The sequence below is a fragment of the Macrobrachium nipponense genome, chromosome 22 (assembly GCF_015104395.2).
Source record: "Macrobrachium nipponense isolate FS-2020 chromosome 22, ASM1510439v2, whole genome shotgun sequence".
NCBI lineage: Eukaryota > Metazoa > Arthropoda > Malacostraca > Decapoda > Palaemonidae > Macrobrachium > Macrobrachium nipponense.
The window spans coordinates 50,618,702-50,636,569 of record NC_087213.1 but is presented as its reverse complement, the minus strand read 5'-3'; the positions used below and the strand labels follow the sequence as shown (position 1 = coordinate 50,636,569).

Below are 17,868 nucleotides of genomic sequence, written 5' to 3'. Positions count from 1 at the left end.
GTTTCATTTCAACAGCCACTTCTAATTTCCCTGGCAGAAAGTAAGATTGTTACCCAAAGAACGGACTCTTTTGCAAGGATAGGTAGCTCTCAAGGGTAATCTGTTTAGAAGCCAGAAAGAGGAAAGAATATGTTCTATGATGGATAAAGTTAGCCCAAAACTTAGGAACTTGATGAGGTATGAAAGTACGTGCATTGCCACCTGATACCACAAGTCTCACTGAGGGTGGTCTCCACAAGAAACTCCGTCACGAGGGTCTAGCCATGATGTGGCATGAGCCATGGATTAACAGACTTCAGGTTATTTGCCTCTTCATTGGGTACAAATAGTAAAATAAAGTCTGCATCTTGAACTGATGGCAGTTAAATGAAGGAAAGGCACCAGTAACATAAAAGGCAACTTTGCATATCTCATATAAAGAGCAAATTAAATACTGGTGGTTTTGAACAATACCTTATGCATCAGGGTGCAAGAAAACTAATTGGATAATGCTCTAACGAAGTGGGAAGGCTAAAGTTTTTCACAGAATAAGAAGGTACCAATAAAACCGAGGATAACAGAAATATAGTCTGTAGAATCGACTTCCTTAACCAAGTGAGGATAAAAGGGAGTAAAACCGTTAATGAGCTACTGAAACAAGTTCCTTGTCCTCCAGGCAGAAGGTGCTGGCACAGCAAAAGTTGACCCTTCAAACAAAAAATCCAGATGATGCAGGAGGAAGGAATCAGGAGGTGCACCTTCTTATGACACTGCACCTGAAATACCTGGAAATGGTGAAGAAAAAATGTATAAAGCACAATTTCTGTGGTGCTGCACCTTGAAGAGAGGGCTGATGTAACAACCATTGTAGTGCATGGCTAAGAGCATGGATGGGAGAAGGAGAAAAAGAGGAGGCTAGCAATACCACACCGACCGTAGCCACCTCAAAAGACAATGTCATCAAAAGTAGACAAATCAAAAGTTGAAAAATGATCATTAGAGGAGGTGGAAGAAACAAGGGCCACCACTAACACCAGAAACTAAAGATGTACCAGGGGTGGGGGTGGGGGTTGGTGGTGGGGGTGGGGGTGGGTGGGGGGGAGGAACAGTTTATAAGGAGAAAAGTAGTGGAAGGAAAAGAATGAGACTGCAATACAAACACCTGTGAAATAAGTTCAACAGAAAATTGAACATTATTGTTATCTCTTAAATTATGAGCTGCTGATAACTAGTGTGATGATTTAAGTTTGCGAAATGTTTTTCTGAGAAGTAAGCCAAACACCTAACCAGTCAATACAGGTGGCAGATAGGTGTCGGAGGGCACAGAAAATCTTTGCCCCAAGAACTACTCTTCCAACTGTCAGAGACAGCACTAAGCTTGGGCAACAGACAGGTGAAGCCACTGGCACCTTTCCTCTTGAACGGGACTGCAAAAAAGAATGCACACTATGGGGAGTCACAGATTTGTTACTGACAACCAGAATTTGGTCAAACCCATAACTTCTAGAATAAGACTAACATCCTGTTAAAATTTAGAATATGCTTTTCTTGAACCAGTTGAGGAGCAGAAGGCAGAGTTGAGGTTCTAGGCTCTGGTCTAAGGAGTGAATGAGGTGATGAGAGATTGGGAAATAGAGGTGGGAAAATATGAGATGAAGGAGCCGGTGATGAGGCAGGAGGGGAAGTTAAATGTTTATCTCTGCTCTAATTATTTACTTCCTCATCGTCATGCAAATGAGGAATTCATCAAAAATTCAACTGATAACTCCCTACACTCTTCACACCTTTTAGACATCACACTCCTGACCCCTACAACTGGCACAAAGTGTGCCTAACACTATAGAGTGAAGTTCATATCTAATTTTGCAGAGTAAACTATGTTAATGCAAAAAACATTCCTGGAGAACCTGATGTCAGTCAAAGATGTCCTAAGCGATCAAAACCAGAAAAATCACAATACTATGAAACACAGCCAACAGCAACACTATACAATCACTGACTACCATCCTGAATGATGACAAAAACTAGACAGTCATCTGGGTCACCTAAGCAATTATCGCCTTTTATTAGGAATGCTAACCCCACCTACCAGTGTGAGATTCATCCCAGGTCAGTGAAATTACTAAGAGAAAAAAAGGCCTGACTTCAGTTTGTTAGGTCAACACTGAGACATTGTTTCTAAACTGTCATACTCTAAGCCCTTTATTGAAGGCAATGGGTCAATGATTTAGGGAGGATGGTGGGGGAAGGGAATGAAAATGTTGGTATATTTATGCAAGTTTTAAATAAAAAAGTGAAGAAAGTGCACAAGAAGATAATGGATAAAAAATGGGAAAGAGATAAGGATATTAATTTAAAAGATTGAAAATTCCAAAATAAGGATAATTGCCTTACAGATGTACTTGGTTACCGGCAGGTAGTGAAAAAAAAAATAGATAGAAAGTGGGTGCTGGAAAATGATGAGGTTTGTTTGTTAGGAAGGAAGGAAGTAAGCTGGTTTTGTTAAAAGATTTGGTAGAGAATTACTGGGTCTATTGATGACAAAGTTGGAACATTCAAAGAAATGGTGTGGATACTAAATGCAAATTAACACTAAAAAGGGTTGAAGCTGCCATAATGAATTATTTGTGTAGTATACGAAGGGCAATAACAACTGAAAGGGTTAGAAGTGTGGAGGCATGTAGATATGTATAAAGGTTACCATCCAAGAAAGAATGGACTGACACTTTTAGATGGAAAGAATGGAGAAGAGAATGTATAATCCGGATGTGTACTGAAGGGGAACAGAAGGCCTAGAATGTGCAGATAGATGGCATCTTATTATTATTAGTATGTAGTTTAAGAAGACTAAAAGGTACACTCGCATTGGGTTTGTTTGGAGAATTGAAAATGGAATAAGGTAAGTTAAAAAAAAGTTAGCCAGCTAAGTAAGACGAGACCAAAGAGAACAGATATAAGTAAAATACAAAAAGCAATGCAGCTAAGGCCAGAGGGATGTTGCAAAGAACTTTAAGTATCATCTCTGCTGTGCTATACAAGGTACACTGTAAGCAGTAACGCCTCAATAGGGAAAAGGAAACATAGAAAGGATACTAGCAAGAAAGAACGTTAATGTCCAGGAATGTGTGATTGCGGAAGATTGAGGTGAGTGGCATAATGTATACAGGGGAGTTTGATGTGCTACTAATGAGCTTAGCTTTCTGAGTGGGTGTCTGAAGTGGCAAAACTATGAATGTATTAGTGAGCACTATCTTGTACTTTCTCAAGAACCACCCCTTGGAGATGAGTACTGGCTAAAAATTGGAACATTGTATATATAATATATATATATATATATATATATATATATATATATATATATATATATAAGTATATATATGTGTGTGTGTTTGTGTGTGTGTGTCTGTATACATACAAATATATATATATATATATATATATATATATATATATATATATATATATCGAGCTACAAATGTCCTTTAATATCTAATTCGCTTTACCTCGGAATTAATATCTTTTCATATATGTTCAATATATTAATTCCGAGGTAGAGCGATTAGGAAATGAAGGACATTTGTAGCTCGATATATCTATATGAATCACGGTAATGTGATATGACTTTATATATATATATATATATATATATATATATAATATATATGATATATATATATATATATATATATATATATATATATATATATATAAAAGTTTATATATAAAGAGATTTATATACCGCATAACATATTTTATGCATTATCATTGATAACATAATACAACCCAGATTTTCCGATTGAATTTGTAAGTTCGTTAAATTGAACTTTGATGTAGTAATATGAGGTTTGCTTTGTAAATGTAAAAGGATGCTTTGCTTATTTACATAAAAATATGTAGACATACTTTGAAATAAATGCAGAAATAGTAGTCCAGACAGTATTGTAATTTCCAGTACAATAATGGTATAAAAGCACTCCTTTTTTCGAAGGGCATAACAATGCAGTTAAAATTTGAGCAAAGGCATGCATCTTGCTGCACCTACGGCAGTACCAATTCTCATGATATTAAGAATCAAAATCATTACTATCTAAACAAAAATGATGATGATTGAGCCAAAATGGACAATCTAAATAAATTATACATCACAGGATAACAATGAATTTTAGTACCTCCACTTTCAACAGTTACTTACAACAACAACATAGAACTTAATAGTTATGAAAATAAAATACAAAAAAGCTGTCAAATAGGTATTATGGACAAAGCACTATATCCAGAGAAGAAGAATTTGCTTTATCTGTAGAAGGGATTACCCGTAGATATGAACACAAAAATCAACTTTCACCATAATAAACTGTAGTTTGTTACCGTTAGAGCAGCTCTCCTCATGTGCTCTAACTGAACCCAGAACTCTGGGTGAATATTTTCATTACACTGCAGACAGTAACATCATTGGCTTATAACTATGACAAGTTTTGAAGTGATTCTACAAATGGAAGATGCAATCTGAAGCAAAATGCCATTCAATTCAGAAATATTCATAAATAAATAACCTTACCGTTTACTTTCGTTTACCTTATCAATGAAGTCCTATAAACAGAAAGCTAAACCAACTCAGATTAAGTTTGCTCTCATATGGGACTCGCATTCTTACCATGACTCTTCAATTATTTCATTTTTGAAAATTAGAATAACCTTAGAAAATTGAAATACTTACAACAAATGATCCTATTTTCTATTAAACATCAATAAAACCTCACATGGTACACTTTACATTTGCCAATTTCAGAGTATTGCAATTTAAGCAATGTAACAAGAAAATCTATATGACCACATCTACAATGCCTTAATTAAACATGATAGGATTCCAAGTTTGAAAAATGTTCGGAAAACAATTACGAATGACTTACTTAAGAAAGCCCCGCCATGCCAGCTGAATAATTTTAGCAGCTGTATCCATCTTCTTCCAGCGTCGTGTTGAAGAGACAATTTCAAGTTCCTTGCGTGTTGGGAACTGTTTCTTAAACTTCTCCTCCATCTGCATCTTGAGCTGAGGGGGGAACTAGAAAACTGTGAGCGTTAGTCATTGGTATGGCTCGCCCGAAGGTGCACAGTGCAATCACTGCAGGCGGCCGTGCAGGTGAAGGGTTGGGAGGCGTGGATGGAGGCTCCACACACGTGACACAGGAATCAAGGAGACAGAAGACAGACCATGTGTACGCTAATCGAGGACTGGACAAAACACAAGATTTATTGTAAGAATGAAAATAAAGAGAATATCTTCACAGAAACAAAATAAATGATAAAACACCATGCGACCAAGATTCAGCAGTACAGAACATATTTTGCTAATCTTTAGAGTTTAGAGAGAGTACAAAAGTATGTGACTCTAATAAAGAGGTTAATGACACAGTCAGAAATTAAAAGAAATGATCCCTCAAATACATCACAGTCAGTTCTCTTAATTTAAAGTTTACAAGTAATATCTTCCCTTATATCCAGTCCATCGATAAGCACTTCGTTTTCCCAAGGAATGACTACAGTCACTAACACTAAAGTCATTGCAACGAAAAAGCATAGTCACTGAAAACTCAGAGAAATATCTAAATTAAAAAAAACGAATAAAGAATTGTGCTTTACCAGTAGCCTATATTAAGTTTTATTGGTACAACTTTTAGATATGGGATGTTATAATTTAAACGTTTGACTGAATACTTACAAGAATGATTATTTCAGTGTTTAATCAGAAAATACTACAACAACATCATGGTATTGGCTTAGCTATTTATTGAACTTGAGAACTAAATGGAAAGTACTGAATAGCTTTTTGCCTCAGTGCTTTATTTTTGGCCTATTCTTTCAGCTGAATCAAATCGATACAGTTACCAATGATCTTGGTAATGCAAGTCTTGAAGACCTTACCTGTTTGACCAAAGGAAATAGGACAACCAGTCATTCTTTGTATCAGCAAAAGAAAAGGAATTCACACATTTCAGTTATTTTACATTTTAGGCTTCAGTTCCATTTGAGCTTCTTTGGTTATGCTAATTAATGTGAAAATTAATATCATGCGTTGTAATAAGAAGAGTGAGGCAAATACTTTATTAATGTTAGTGAAATAAACAATTGAACAATAATTTATAATAAAAAAATTACTGCCTCATTGAAATGTCATAATTTAGATCATAATATGTATATGTGTAGTATATATTATATATATATATATATATATATATAATATATATATATATATATATATAATATATATATACACATATCTTATATATATACGTATATATATATATATATATATATATATATATATATATATATATATATATATATATATATGAGAGAGAGAGAGAGAGAGAGGAACATAATCACGTTTAATATACAAAATTACTGTATACATCCCAAAAACAACTCATTTCTCGGCATCGAAGCTACTGTTGTTTCCCCTAAAGTAAATCTCATGAATTTACAGTGTAGTCTAGGGCCAAAGGTTGTTTTCATCAGCCCAACCTAACCCTTGGGGAATGTTATTTTTGTTAAACATTGATCAGAAGACCTGTTTATGACCTCTGAATAAGATGTTTAATTATTCAGTTGTAAGAGTAGGTAATAATATTAACAAAATATGTACGGAGTCACTCACAATAATTTATCCCCGTACGAGCAGTAACTTAAATGTTTATATACACTACTTGTATTTTTACTCTACTCAAACAATCCGGGCTTGAGAACTTTATTAAATTAGAAAATTATGACTACATTTTATAAAAAGGTTTGGTAAACTTTACTAGGACAAGCCTACTGTAATCAGAGTGGAAAGTTTGTAAGATGATGTTTTTTTATGATATTTTCTTTCGGAAATTCACACTTGACTTTTTTTATACTTGGGAACAATGTTTATATCTTCAGGTTTTGTAGATTAAAACATTTTTCTAATTTGCAATGGTTGCATATTGTGGATTTTAATCTTTATTCTAGTTTTTTGTTCTATTTTGGATGTAAATTTTGTAGCCTACATGGTTTTAAAGAAGTATAACTGTTCAGTAAAATATTATTCCATATTTCTAATATTTCCCATTGAAGTGTTTAATTTTCACTTTGCCTGAAAAAAAAACTGCTTAAGCCTACCTCCAATACTGTCACAATCCTAAAATATTGCACCGGCTGTAGGGCCATCCATTTGCACGGACTGAAACAAGTGACTAAGGAAATTTCTGATTGGGCACTTTATACTGTATTTGCTACCTGACACCCTGTTAGATTTTAACGTTTGCTGGTATGTCAACTTCATAAGAGCTTATCTAATATTGAATTCAATGAACTTAAAAATATCTACAAAAAAATATTTCTAAAATAAATAAACTAAAAATTACTATAATCAAAGTCCTGTAGCAGCTGAAGTACCAGTATTAATGCATTGAGTTAGTCAAATGTACGCACACACCAAATTCAAAGCCATCGACTCACGAGTGTTGATTAATTTTTCGTTTTCAAGACTTTTTTAGTAAAAATTTGGGTACGTCTTTAAGGTCGGACGTTTTCAACGTCAGAAAATACTGTCCTTACTTATAAACGTATATCAAATAGACCACCTAAGTCTAAAATAATATCCCTCACATACCTGGTCCAAATAGTTTGTTATTATAACAGGAATACGCTTACTATCCATTTCAGGAACTGAGATTCATCGGTTTTCTCAAATATCTTTCAAACTCCACCGATGCATAAACCAGTACTTATCCTCAAAAGCTCTGGACTGTCTCTCACTGCACCTTCCCCCAACACCTACCTTGTTGCGCTATCACGCCCAAGATACTATTAACAGAAAATGAAAGGAAAAATTGACCATTATTATGGTCTTTATGTCAGAGACCTCGCTATTCTTTTCATTATGAATTCTCCAATTATTTGCTGGTATTGAAAAATATCATGGAAAAGGGTATTTTATTGCATATTGTAAATTACAGAGAGGTATTGGGGGAGAGATGCGAAAAACGGGAATAAAGAAAGAGTGAATTAGAGAGGGAGGGATGGAGGGAGCGGGAGGGAAAGGTTGGGGAATAGCGGACGTTCGATTCTGTAGAGCAGTCAAGAGTAAACATCTTAACAAAGACGATTTGACAACGTACTACATTACCAAAACATTAGTGGGAGGTGTCTTATATACGGTGTCAAAGTACTATTTCGATCAAATAATTAGGTTGAAAGTTATTAAAAGAAACAATGACTCACAGTCCCTGATATGCATAGCAATAAAATCATATCTAATAAATCACAACTTCATTAAAACTAAAAAATCACACTTCGAAACGAATCAAATATTAAAAAAAATTCAGTGAGGGATTTATGTCCTATTTTTGTCATGTGGTGTTGATTTGAATCTGGGCTTGCGCACATCATTTTAATGTTAATGTTATATTACATTCTCTACAAATGGAATTTGGCCATTGGGGAAAACTATTGACAAAGCTATAAAAAATCATGAATGCCACCACACAGACTTGACCTTAGGACCAGGTTGTGGGTGAAGGACTATGTGAATGCTCGCCTTCCCCACCATATGCATTCAAAATATCTGTAGGATGGTTGAATGTATGTCTGTTGCCAAGAAGGCAGTGTTGCCTACATGTCTGCAGTTCACTTGCAGTCACACCTCTGTACTAACAGGATTTGTAATAAAACACTGGAGTGTTCCATGGGGTTCCTCCTTCCTCCAACATGGTGCAGTGAGTAGGATCCATAAAGGATAAGCATGATTACACCAGGGAGACAAACTTTCATGGCAAGGAGAACCCACAGTACTCCAGTTGGAGTGGTGCCAAGATCACTGGCTCTTCAACATGTAGTTGCCGAAGATCGAGATGCACTCCAAGTCCTTAACAACCATTTGGGTACAATGGGTGTGGCCCCAGGGCCCTGGCCCACCGCTACAAAAGAAGCGTGCTTTGGAAATGTCGTTGGCCTCCTTCAGGACTTGGAAACGGTCCATGACATAGTGGCTTAGGCTACCTAAGCTTCAACCAGCGGATGCAGTTCAACATATTAGGCCTCACTGTATTCCAGAGTTGCAACATAAGCTAGATGCCAGGTATAGTGATATACAGTGGGCTAATTTGTTTACAGAAGGGGCTTTGGATGATATAGGGACCATGATTTTGCGTGCAATGAACCAGGCTATGCATTGTATATGCAAAGTTGTGAGGAGTCCACTAGTGAATATTTAGCAAAGTGCTAGCAAAATGCCTTGGAGTGGGGCTTCCAGTGTCCTAGTGGTTTTTCCAAATATATGCTTATTAGAAAGCTTATGGTAGATCTAAGGGATGTGATGTTGAAAAAGAGACCTCTTTAGGTCATGTGATTCCATTTGTAGTGTAGATACTTTAAGAGGAGTGTGTGGGACATACAAGGCAACTCGCAAAGATGCATTCATGCCCCGGCATAATACATGGCATCAAGAGCCACGTGTGGCTGATGTAGAGATAGACCCCAGCTGCCCTAGAGTGTGCACTAGTGAAGGATGTTGAGAGGACTTCGGTTCCCATCAGTGCTTGTATGAATGGAAACTGTGGAGTGCAGCATGAGCCCAGAAAGGTACTGCAAGGTGAGAAATAGTGTTTGTCATGGCTGTCAATAAATAGGCCACTTGAAATGGTTTTGTAGGAGCAAGAAGATGGTGAGTGATGCCCCCTGCTTCATCAGTAACACTGGGGACAGCCACTGCTGGGATACAACCCAGTATGTGGCCTACTATACAAGTGGTAGTGTCCTCATCAATGCATCGGTCTAGGCTTAAGGGTCACAACCCTGTACAGGCTGTGGTAGACATGGGGGCCCAAGTGTGTGTTGCAGGGCCCACCCTGTTGTCAGCCCTCATTGAAAGGAATGTCCTTTCATGATGCAGGAGGGGACTACATGATGTTGCCAATGTTCAATTGGAGTGTATGGAAACCCGCCCCCCCCGCCCTTCAAATTCAATATGGTGACAGGACAACCGTCCAAGAAGTGTACTTCATCAAGTCCTTTCGTTGGCTGTTTGTAAGGACCTAAGCCTCATGACCCAGTCCTTACTCCACATCTTACCAGTGTCAGCAAGCCTCGCAATGGAGCATGAAGTCTTCACACCCATTGGGCAGTCTTTGCCCAAGCCTTCATCTATGCTCTTCCTCCAGTGAAGGAGAACATCCTGAAGTTGGAGCAGTAGCTCTTCTGTCATTTGTTGTCATCGCTGTCATGGAGGGCACTGCACAACATATCCATCTACTGCCAGAGGCAACCACCTATGTATGTCACACACCAGCATCAGTGCTGAAGCATTGGGAGTCAGAAGTGAAGAAGCAGTTGGACCAGGACATCAAGAAGGGCATCACTGAGGAGGTACCCACTGCTGGAGCAACAGAATGGTGTGCAAAAATGGTCATTGCCTCCAAGAAGTCGGGTCAGCTCTGCCATACTGTGGAATTTCAGTGCCTTAATGCCTCCTGCAGGAGAGAGATGTATCACACTCCTGCTCCTTTTGACATGATTTCAAGGGTGCCTTTACATGCCTTCAAGGCAGTGGCAGATGTGCACTGAGGCTTCCATCAGTTAGAGTTAGTGAAGAGAGCTGCAGACTCACAACCTTTATCACACCCTGGGGGCATTATTGGACATTAGTCAGCTTCAGATGCCTACGCCAAGAGGTTTGATGACGTCATCAAGGACATCCCCTGAAAACACAAACGTGTGGATGGTACTCTTATGTATGATAACAGCATCCAGGAGGCCTTCTGGCACACCTATAATTTCTTGGGCACATGCCAAAAAGGGCATAACCCTCAAGCCAGAGAAATTCAGAGGTGAGTCTAGCTGCCATACGAAGATTCCCTATCCAGACAACCCCTCTGTTAGGGACATCAAGTCATGGTTTGGCTTTGTCAACCAGTTGGTAAATACCCTCACCACTGGCCCACTGATGGAACCCTTTAGAGACCTGAAGAAATCTCCAAGCATGAATGTCTACTGGGATAGCAACCTACAAGAGAGATTTTGCCAAGCACAGGAGGCCATATGAAAGTTGGTCAAGGATGGGCTGGTATACTACAGTGGCCCTAACAGATTGGAGCAGAGATGGCATCGGGTTTGTCATCATGCAGCAGTACTGTGCTTGTGCCTTGGCTGATGTCCCATTTTACTGCAAGGGTAGGTGGTGTATTGCCCTTTGTAGGAGCCGCCACTTGTTGCAGGCTGAAGCTGGGTTCACTGCTGTTGAGGGAGAGGCTTTAGCTGTCACATGGATGACAGAGAGCTGAAAGGTATACTGAACACAAGACTCCTCCGTCTCAAGGAGATACCCTACAATACAGGTTCCAGGTAAGATACCTAGCAGGGAAGAGGAATTGTGCTGCTGACTTATCATGTTTCCCTGCTCTCTGTTGTGAACCAGATGAAAAGGACTCCGAACTTGAAGAAGATGTGAAAACTGCCCTTGTTGCTGCTTTGGGCATCACCCTTGATCAAGAATGCCTCAAATTGGTAAGGAGAAGAGGGTCAAAGTAGCAACTAGAGACCCTGTGTACCAGCTGCTGGCAGCAAGTGACTGGTGCCCACAGAAGGCACTGGAGGTGGCTTGCCTTTGTTAGTTCTACTCAGTTAGGGACAGGTTATCTATGGTAGAAGACCTGATAGTCTACACTTATGATCAAGGATGCACATGAATGCTCATTCCAGAGGAACTTTGCCGTCAAGTCATTACAGGCCTTCATGTGGGCAATAGGGGGATGAAGACTCCATGCTCCATGCAGGGCTAAGCAATTGGTTTACTGGCCAGGCATGGAAGGCTGCAGAGCTACGGGGATGGGTGTGCCTCTTGTGATATACATGCTCCATCACAACCTGCTGAACCACTGGCAATCATACTGTGGACATGCTACAGTTGGAGGGCCTTATGAACATGGCCTATGCAGAAAGGCTACCAGGTGGCTATGAGTGGCACATTCCCCAGATGGCATGGCGTCATCAAGAATTATATCAGTTTTGAGGACGTACTTTACAAGATGAGGAGCACCATAGCTAATCTCGACAGATGGAGCCATAAACCTCATCAGCAAAGAGGCCACATCATTCTTCACAAAATGGGGTGTTATGGTACGCTTATCATCAACCCATTATCCCCAGTCTAATGGGTGGGCTGAAGCAGCAGTCAAAACTGCCAGAAGGATCATCAGGTGTAACATAGGCAAAGGAGCAGCCTCAAATGCAACAAGGCATCCCTGGGAATTCTTCAGTACCTCAACACCCCTCCTAAGGGAATCAAGAAGTCCCCAGTGCAGCTTGCCATCAGCAGGCAGCTCAGAGATGCAGTACCAACACCCTGACAGGAGGGAGTTTTGAATGGGACCATGAGCTTCTACCCCTTGTTGTAGGCTGCAGGGTAAGATTGCAGGATTCTGTAACCAAAACCTGGGACCGATGGGGGTTGGTAGTGGAGTCTAAGGGCCACCAACAATAACTCACTGGGCTGGATGGAAGTACTTGGGTGTCACTCAGAAATAGGAAGCACCTGAAAGTATTAAAACGACTACCCCCAACGTCCTCCGCCATTCCCCAACGCTCATAACCCACTCCACCTCCATGGATGGGAGAGTATCTCATGGGGGATATCAAGTGTTAACTCATGCTTATGCTTGTCTCGCCTTGTAAAGAATGCAGGATCCTGTAACCAAAACCTGGGACCGATGGGGCTTGGTAGTGGAGTCTAAGGGCCACCAACAATAACTCACTGGGCTGGATGGAAGTGCTTGGGTGTCACTCAGAAATAGGAAGCACCTGAAAGTATTAAAACGACTTCCCCCAACATCTTCCCTTGGGAAGCAAAAGTAGTTTACATCGTAAGCAGGTAATACTGCATTAATATAATGTTAAAATAAACTGTGGATTTGAATGTCAGGCTGCTGAAGCAGAGAACCAGTATCCCCTTAATCACAGATGGAATAAAGAACCAGATATGCAACTGCATATGCTTGGAACCATAGCAACTTATTGGTGTCATATTTTGAATGTGCCAACAGTGACTAGTGTGCCTCAGGGGCATATATTTTAATATTGCCTGTTTATAATATCACCTATGGAGCATTAGGGAGGCAGATCCAATGTATCCACTAACCGCTGGTAGGGCAGGGAGTGTGAGACTATATAGTTAGGGATGCAGCAGTCCCTACTATGATTTCAAGAATGTGTAGTTGCATCTATGATTCTTTCCTTTTATGTATTCGGTGACTGAGTGAATAAGATGATGGTCGACCGCTTGAGTGGCTGGTGATCCAAATCACAGAGGTGGTAGTAAAGGGTAACATCTATTTTAGGCGATACGTGCTACCTTTTTATAATGCGTACAGAGCCAGGGGCCCATTGGAAACGAGGAGTAAATGCATCCACTCACTGCTAATGGGATCACATGTTAAATATAGAAGACATTTCATTGTTTGACACCAGCCACTCTGGTTTGAGCATATATCACAACTAACTGTCAAAGTAGGTCAAAACAGTATTTCAAAACACAAAAGCACCTAGCCCTAGAGTACCCAGCTCAAACACCTGTTAGCTTTGCATTTCAGCTGCAGCTCGCAGAGCACTTCGTAATTTTCTAATGAGTTGTTCCTTTCAACAGGCTAATTAGCTTTACAATTTAACTGCTGCCCTTGGGGTATGCTCCCTTTGCTATTTAACTATCCTTAGGGTGTAAGAAATGTCTGCAATTGTTTATTGACTGCAAAACTTCTGTTCTCCTGAATGAAGAGCTTTCATTGTCTGCATTAGCTTCATCTTTTTTTGTGCAATTTTAAAACTACTGTATTTAAAAGCTCTCCGACAATGGCTTAATTGGCTAGATTAATATTCTGCCTTAATTAAAGCTTAATTTTGACTATGGACAATTTACTTTATCACACTCAAATGCCCCTTTTACCTGTCACACATTAGATCAGTCAACTCTGCTTGAAATGCGATAGCAAAATTAGTTTCCAACTTTAATTCATTATTGTAGCTATTTTTCTCAACTTTTTCAAAAGTTCAAAGATTCCTTTGTTTTTAATTTTATTTGCCATCATAAAACGAAAAAAATATTTCTAAACGAGAAACTTGCAAAGATGTGCTCTTCACCAAGTTAGAGCTTGCATGGCTCATCTTTGTTTTTGCGCGTAAATATGTGAATACTTAAAAGTTATAGATACACATCTTTTCATACTAAAACTGTTGCACTATAAATCATTAAATATCTTCATCTACTTTCCCTTGGAAACACAACTATGGGACTACAGTGAACCCTAGTTTAGCAGTAAATGCTGACACATGGTAGGTCCTTCACAGCAAATATCGGTACCAACTGAAGTTTCCTGTTTAGCAAAATATGCCATGCTGTTTTTCTTTGATTTTCTAAGCACTTGTACATGCTGAAACTAATCAAAAGACGTTATCTATCAGGCCTTTCAGAATTATCTATACACAGCTTCCATGCTACATGTATAGCATTCTTATCATGCATAATGTTTGTCCGATCATTTGCTATAAATGCAGGTACAATTTTTTTTCAGTAACGAATATGCATTTGCTTTTAAAATAATGCAATGAACTATAATTACTACCATTTCACGATTCTGTCCTCTTTAAAATAAGGATTTGAGAATCTACCAATTGAATTAAGAATGATAAATATCAGTAGTTTCTTCTTCTTTTTTTAAATCACCACAAGCATATGGTCCCTGTAAGAAAATAGCCAAACAAGTAACTTTTGAACATAGGTAAATCATAAAAATTAAAATTTCAAGATAAAATAACGTACGATACAAACACCATATTAAATATCAATAAAACCAAAATAAAAACAATGAAGTGAGTGGATCTTGGTTTGAATCCTGGGTAAGGGCAAAATGGGCCCACCCTATTAAAAACCCAAGTTGCCTTCGCTGACATAAGCAATGAACTAAGTATGGGTAATTAGATTAATGTAATAGTTTTAACCAAAAGACTTGCAGATAACTAAAAAGCAAATGCAATCTGGCAACACATCCCAAAGGGGAATAAAAATAATACTATTACTGTAATCGTTCAACAAATTCTGAAAACACCAGGTTGTTCTTTAAGAAATAATTTAATCACACCACACATCTAAAGATCTCAACTCTTAATGGGGCGGCCTAACGTATTTGAATAAGGTTAATATAATGAAGATGGTTCACAAGAGATATTTTTAAATGTGTTATGCATAGCATTCTCTATGGATGGGAACTAATATATATATATATATATATATATATATATATATATATATATATATATATATATATATATATATATAAGTGCTTGTACACTTCTGTCATGGGATATCACCTCCACATTTCTTTATGTTTGTACTGATCACTGTTACAGTGCTAGTGTTCCTAATATATATTTTAAAATCCAACTATTTTCATCAATTTTTAAGAAGTTTCTATTTGCACCATTTAAGTAGCATTCAAATTGATTACATAACTGAAGAGAAGAAAATTCCTCTGACCTAGTTGCATTGGAGATCTAGGTAAAGGTTCGAAAGCCATCCATTCTGGGTTTTGATAGGCCACAGTTTTTTTGTCATGTGGGAATTTGGGAATTTTTATTGAGCTACCACGGTCCTGCTATATTGCCAGTTCTAAAGACATCGCCAATACTATCAGTCATTTAAGATCAAAGTCCATAGAAGGAATGAAAAATTATATGAGTAATTAAAAAAACCCCATACTGATTGCTGAGTCAATAATAATGATAATTCACAAATGCTTATTGACAGAAAGGTACAAAATAGTTTAACTTCATGCAAAAACACAAAACTTGATTTTCCTGTAATCATTGTGTTGTAGTTCGTGACATTGCTGTAATGTACAGAGTTGCAAAGCATTTTCAACTACTTGCCATTTCTACCTTTTGAAATGAATTTAGGTTTCATTTACTGAAATGGATTTTAGTCTCAAAAATCAGATTTTCCACACTTACTTCATATTCAAAAATTGCTCTAAACACAATTTTGATCCCACGAAATATAGTGAACTATAAACATGAAAGTTTGTTTTGATAATAGAAGCTACTGTCTAATTAGAATATCTCAAAATTATATTACAGTTTAGCACTCATTGCCTGTTCCTTAAAAGGTAAATAAATTCTGTGGTTCAGAACTTCGCAAGAGGAAGGGCAAAACATTGTTTTGCATCTCCTCTTTAAACTTCTTGATCGCACTCACCAGCTGGTAAAATGTAACTTCAAACCTAAAACAGCTAGATATAAAATTCTAAAAGAATTAGGAACAACAGGATATATAGGAGTGACAAATAAAATGTAGTTTCATTATTGCCAGCACAAATAACTCACCCTGTCTTTGAAATGAAATTAAAATGAAAGATTCCCTCTGTCCCAGAGAAACTCAGTGCTCCAAGTAAAACGAGAAAATAATCTTCAAACCAAAAAAAAAGAAAAGAAAGAAAAAAGTTTAAAAACTGATCAGATAGTCAAACCTTGGGAAAGAAATTATGTAAGTTTAGTCTCATTGAACCCATCTTCTTCTTGTTTATTAATCAATTTATAAGATTGAAGGGTGCAGTTATTTCCATTTACATTCTAAAAGACATTTTCTCTTTCCAGTAAATCACAATGACGTTCAACAAACACACCGTCACAAAACATTAACACATTATAACAACTGTTAAATTATTGTAGAAACAAAATATTATTCAATAATCAACATCAACCAGTTTCATCTACCTATGTTTTATATAATAACATGACAAAAAGAATGCAGTCTAGCAAAAAACATGCAAAACTTGGCTATGTTCACAGCCAAAGCTAAAACGACTGGATCTCAAATAGAAAATCAGCAACAGCAAGACAATAAAACTGTAGTAAGCTATTTAATGCAAAGTTAAAAATAAGTGAATGTGAACATTGCCACTTGAAATGTGTAATACTAGTAAGCATGACATTTTGAAACAAGAGCTAACACAAATACAAGGCATAATGATACAGCACAATAAAAGCAGAGTCACAATACCGTTTCGCTAACATAAGATCCATCACAGTTGAAAGGTGAAGGGGGGGTGGGGGTTTAAGCCTGCAGTGTTGCTTTTAAATATTAAAGAAATTTAATCATCATTATAATTATCACAAACCTGTTTGAAGAAATAAAAAACCTGTTATGAATCAATTTTTTATGGATACTTTAAAATTCAGTTCATGATTACTACTAAATGTATACTATAAGGGATCTTTCACACTACAGTATTTGAAAAGGGCGAGAGGTTACTAGAATACAAACTTGTCTCCCTGTTGAAGATTACTAAGTAACAACAAATAAAAAAAGGGGTTTTCACTAAAAAATTGTGTATAAAATATATAATTCAACAACTACAAAATAAGAAAAATTTCTTCTTGCAGATAAGGGGCGACAGTACAGTGTACTGTACATGGGTATATATTGGTAGGAATAAAATGTCTGCTTATCTCAGCTCTGTAGCTGTATACAGTCATTATGCATAAAAAAGCAATATTATAACTGCCTTGTGTAAGCAGGCACAAAAAGAATGAGGTAAATTTTCCGAAAAAAAAAATGACTCAAAATAGGCTAGGTCTCTGTATCTATCATACCAATGATACCATAAACTTGCTTAACAGTTCAAAGCCAGAATTATCAATTCAAAACAGTAAAGAATACTTCACGGATGTAAAATCTCTGCTCAAGACTGCATGTGCTTCGATCATACTTGGCTACAAACTCTTGCTCTTCATTAATACATCATAACTTATGATCTTGATCACGTTATCCACTATAATTCTAGTTAGATTCAAACCTTAAACTTAGATGATATACATATTTATCAG

The 17,868-nt window shown here is 37.5% G+C and overlaps 1 protein-coding gene across 1 annotated transcript in view; it reads right to left on the bottom strand.

Annotated features, from left to right (window-relative positions):
• The window catches only part of LOC135198628 (sodium channel protein 60E-like), a 534,137-nt gene that overhangs the window by 54,396 nt on the left and 461,873 nt on the right, over positions 1 to 17,868 (bottom strand). Inside the window, exon 34 of the mRNA XM_064226388.1 lies at positions 4,890 to 5,041. Within this exon, the coding sequence (XP_064082458.1) occupies positions 4,890 to 5,041 (152 nt within the window). The remainder of the gene's footprint in view (positions 1 to 4,889; positions 5,042 to 17,868) is intronic.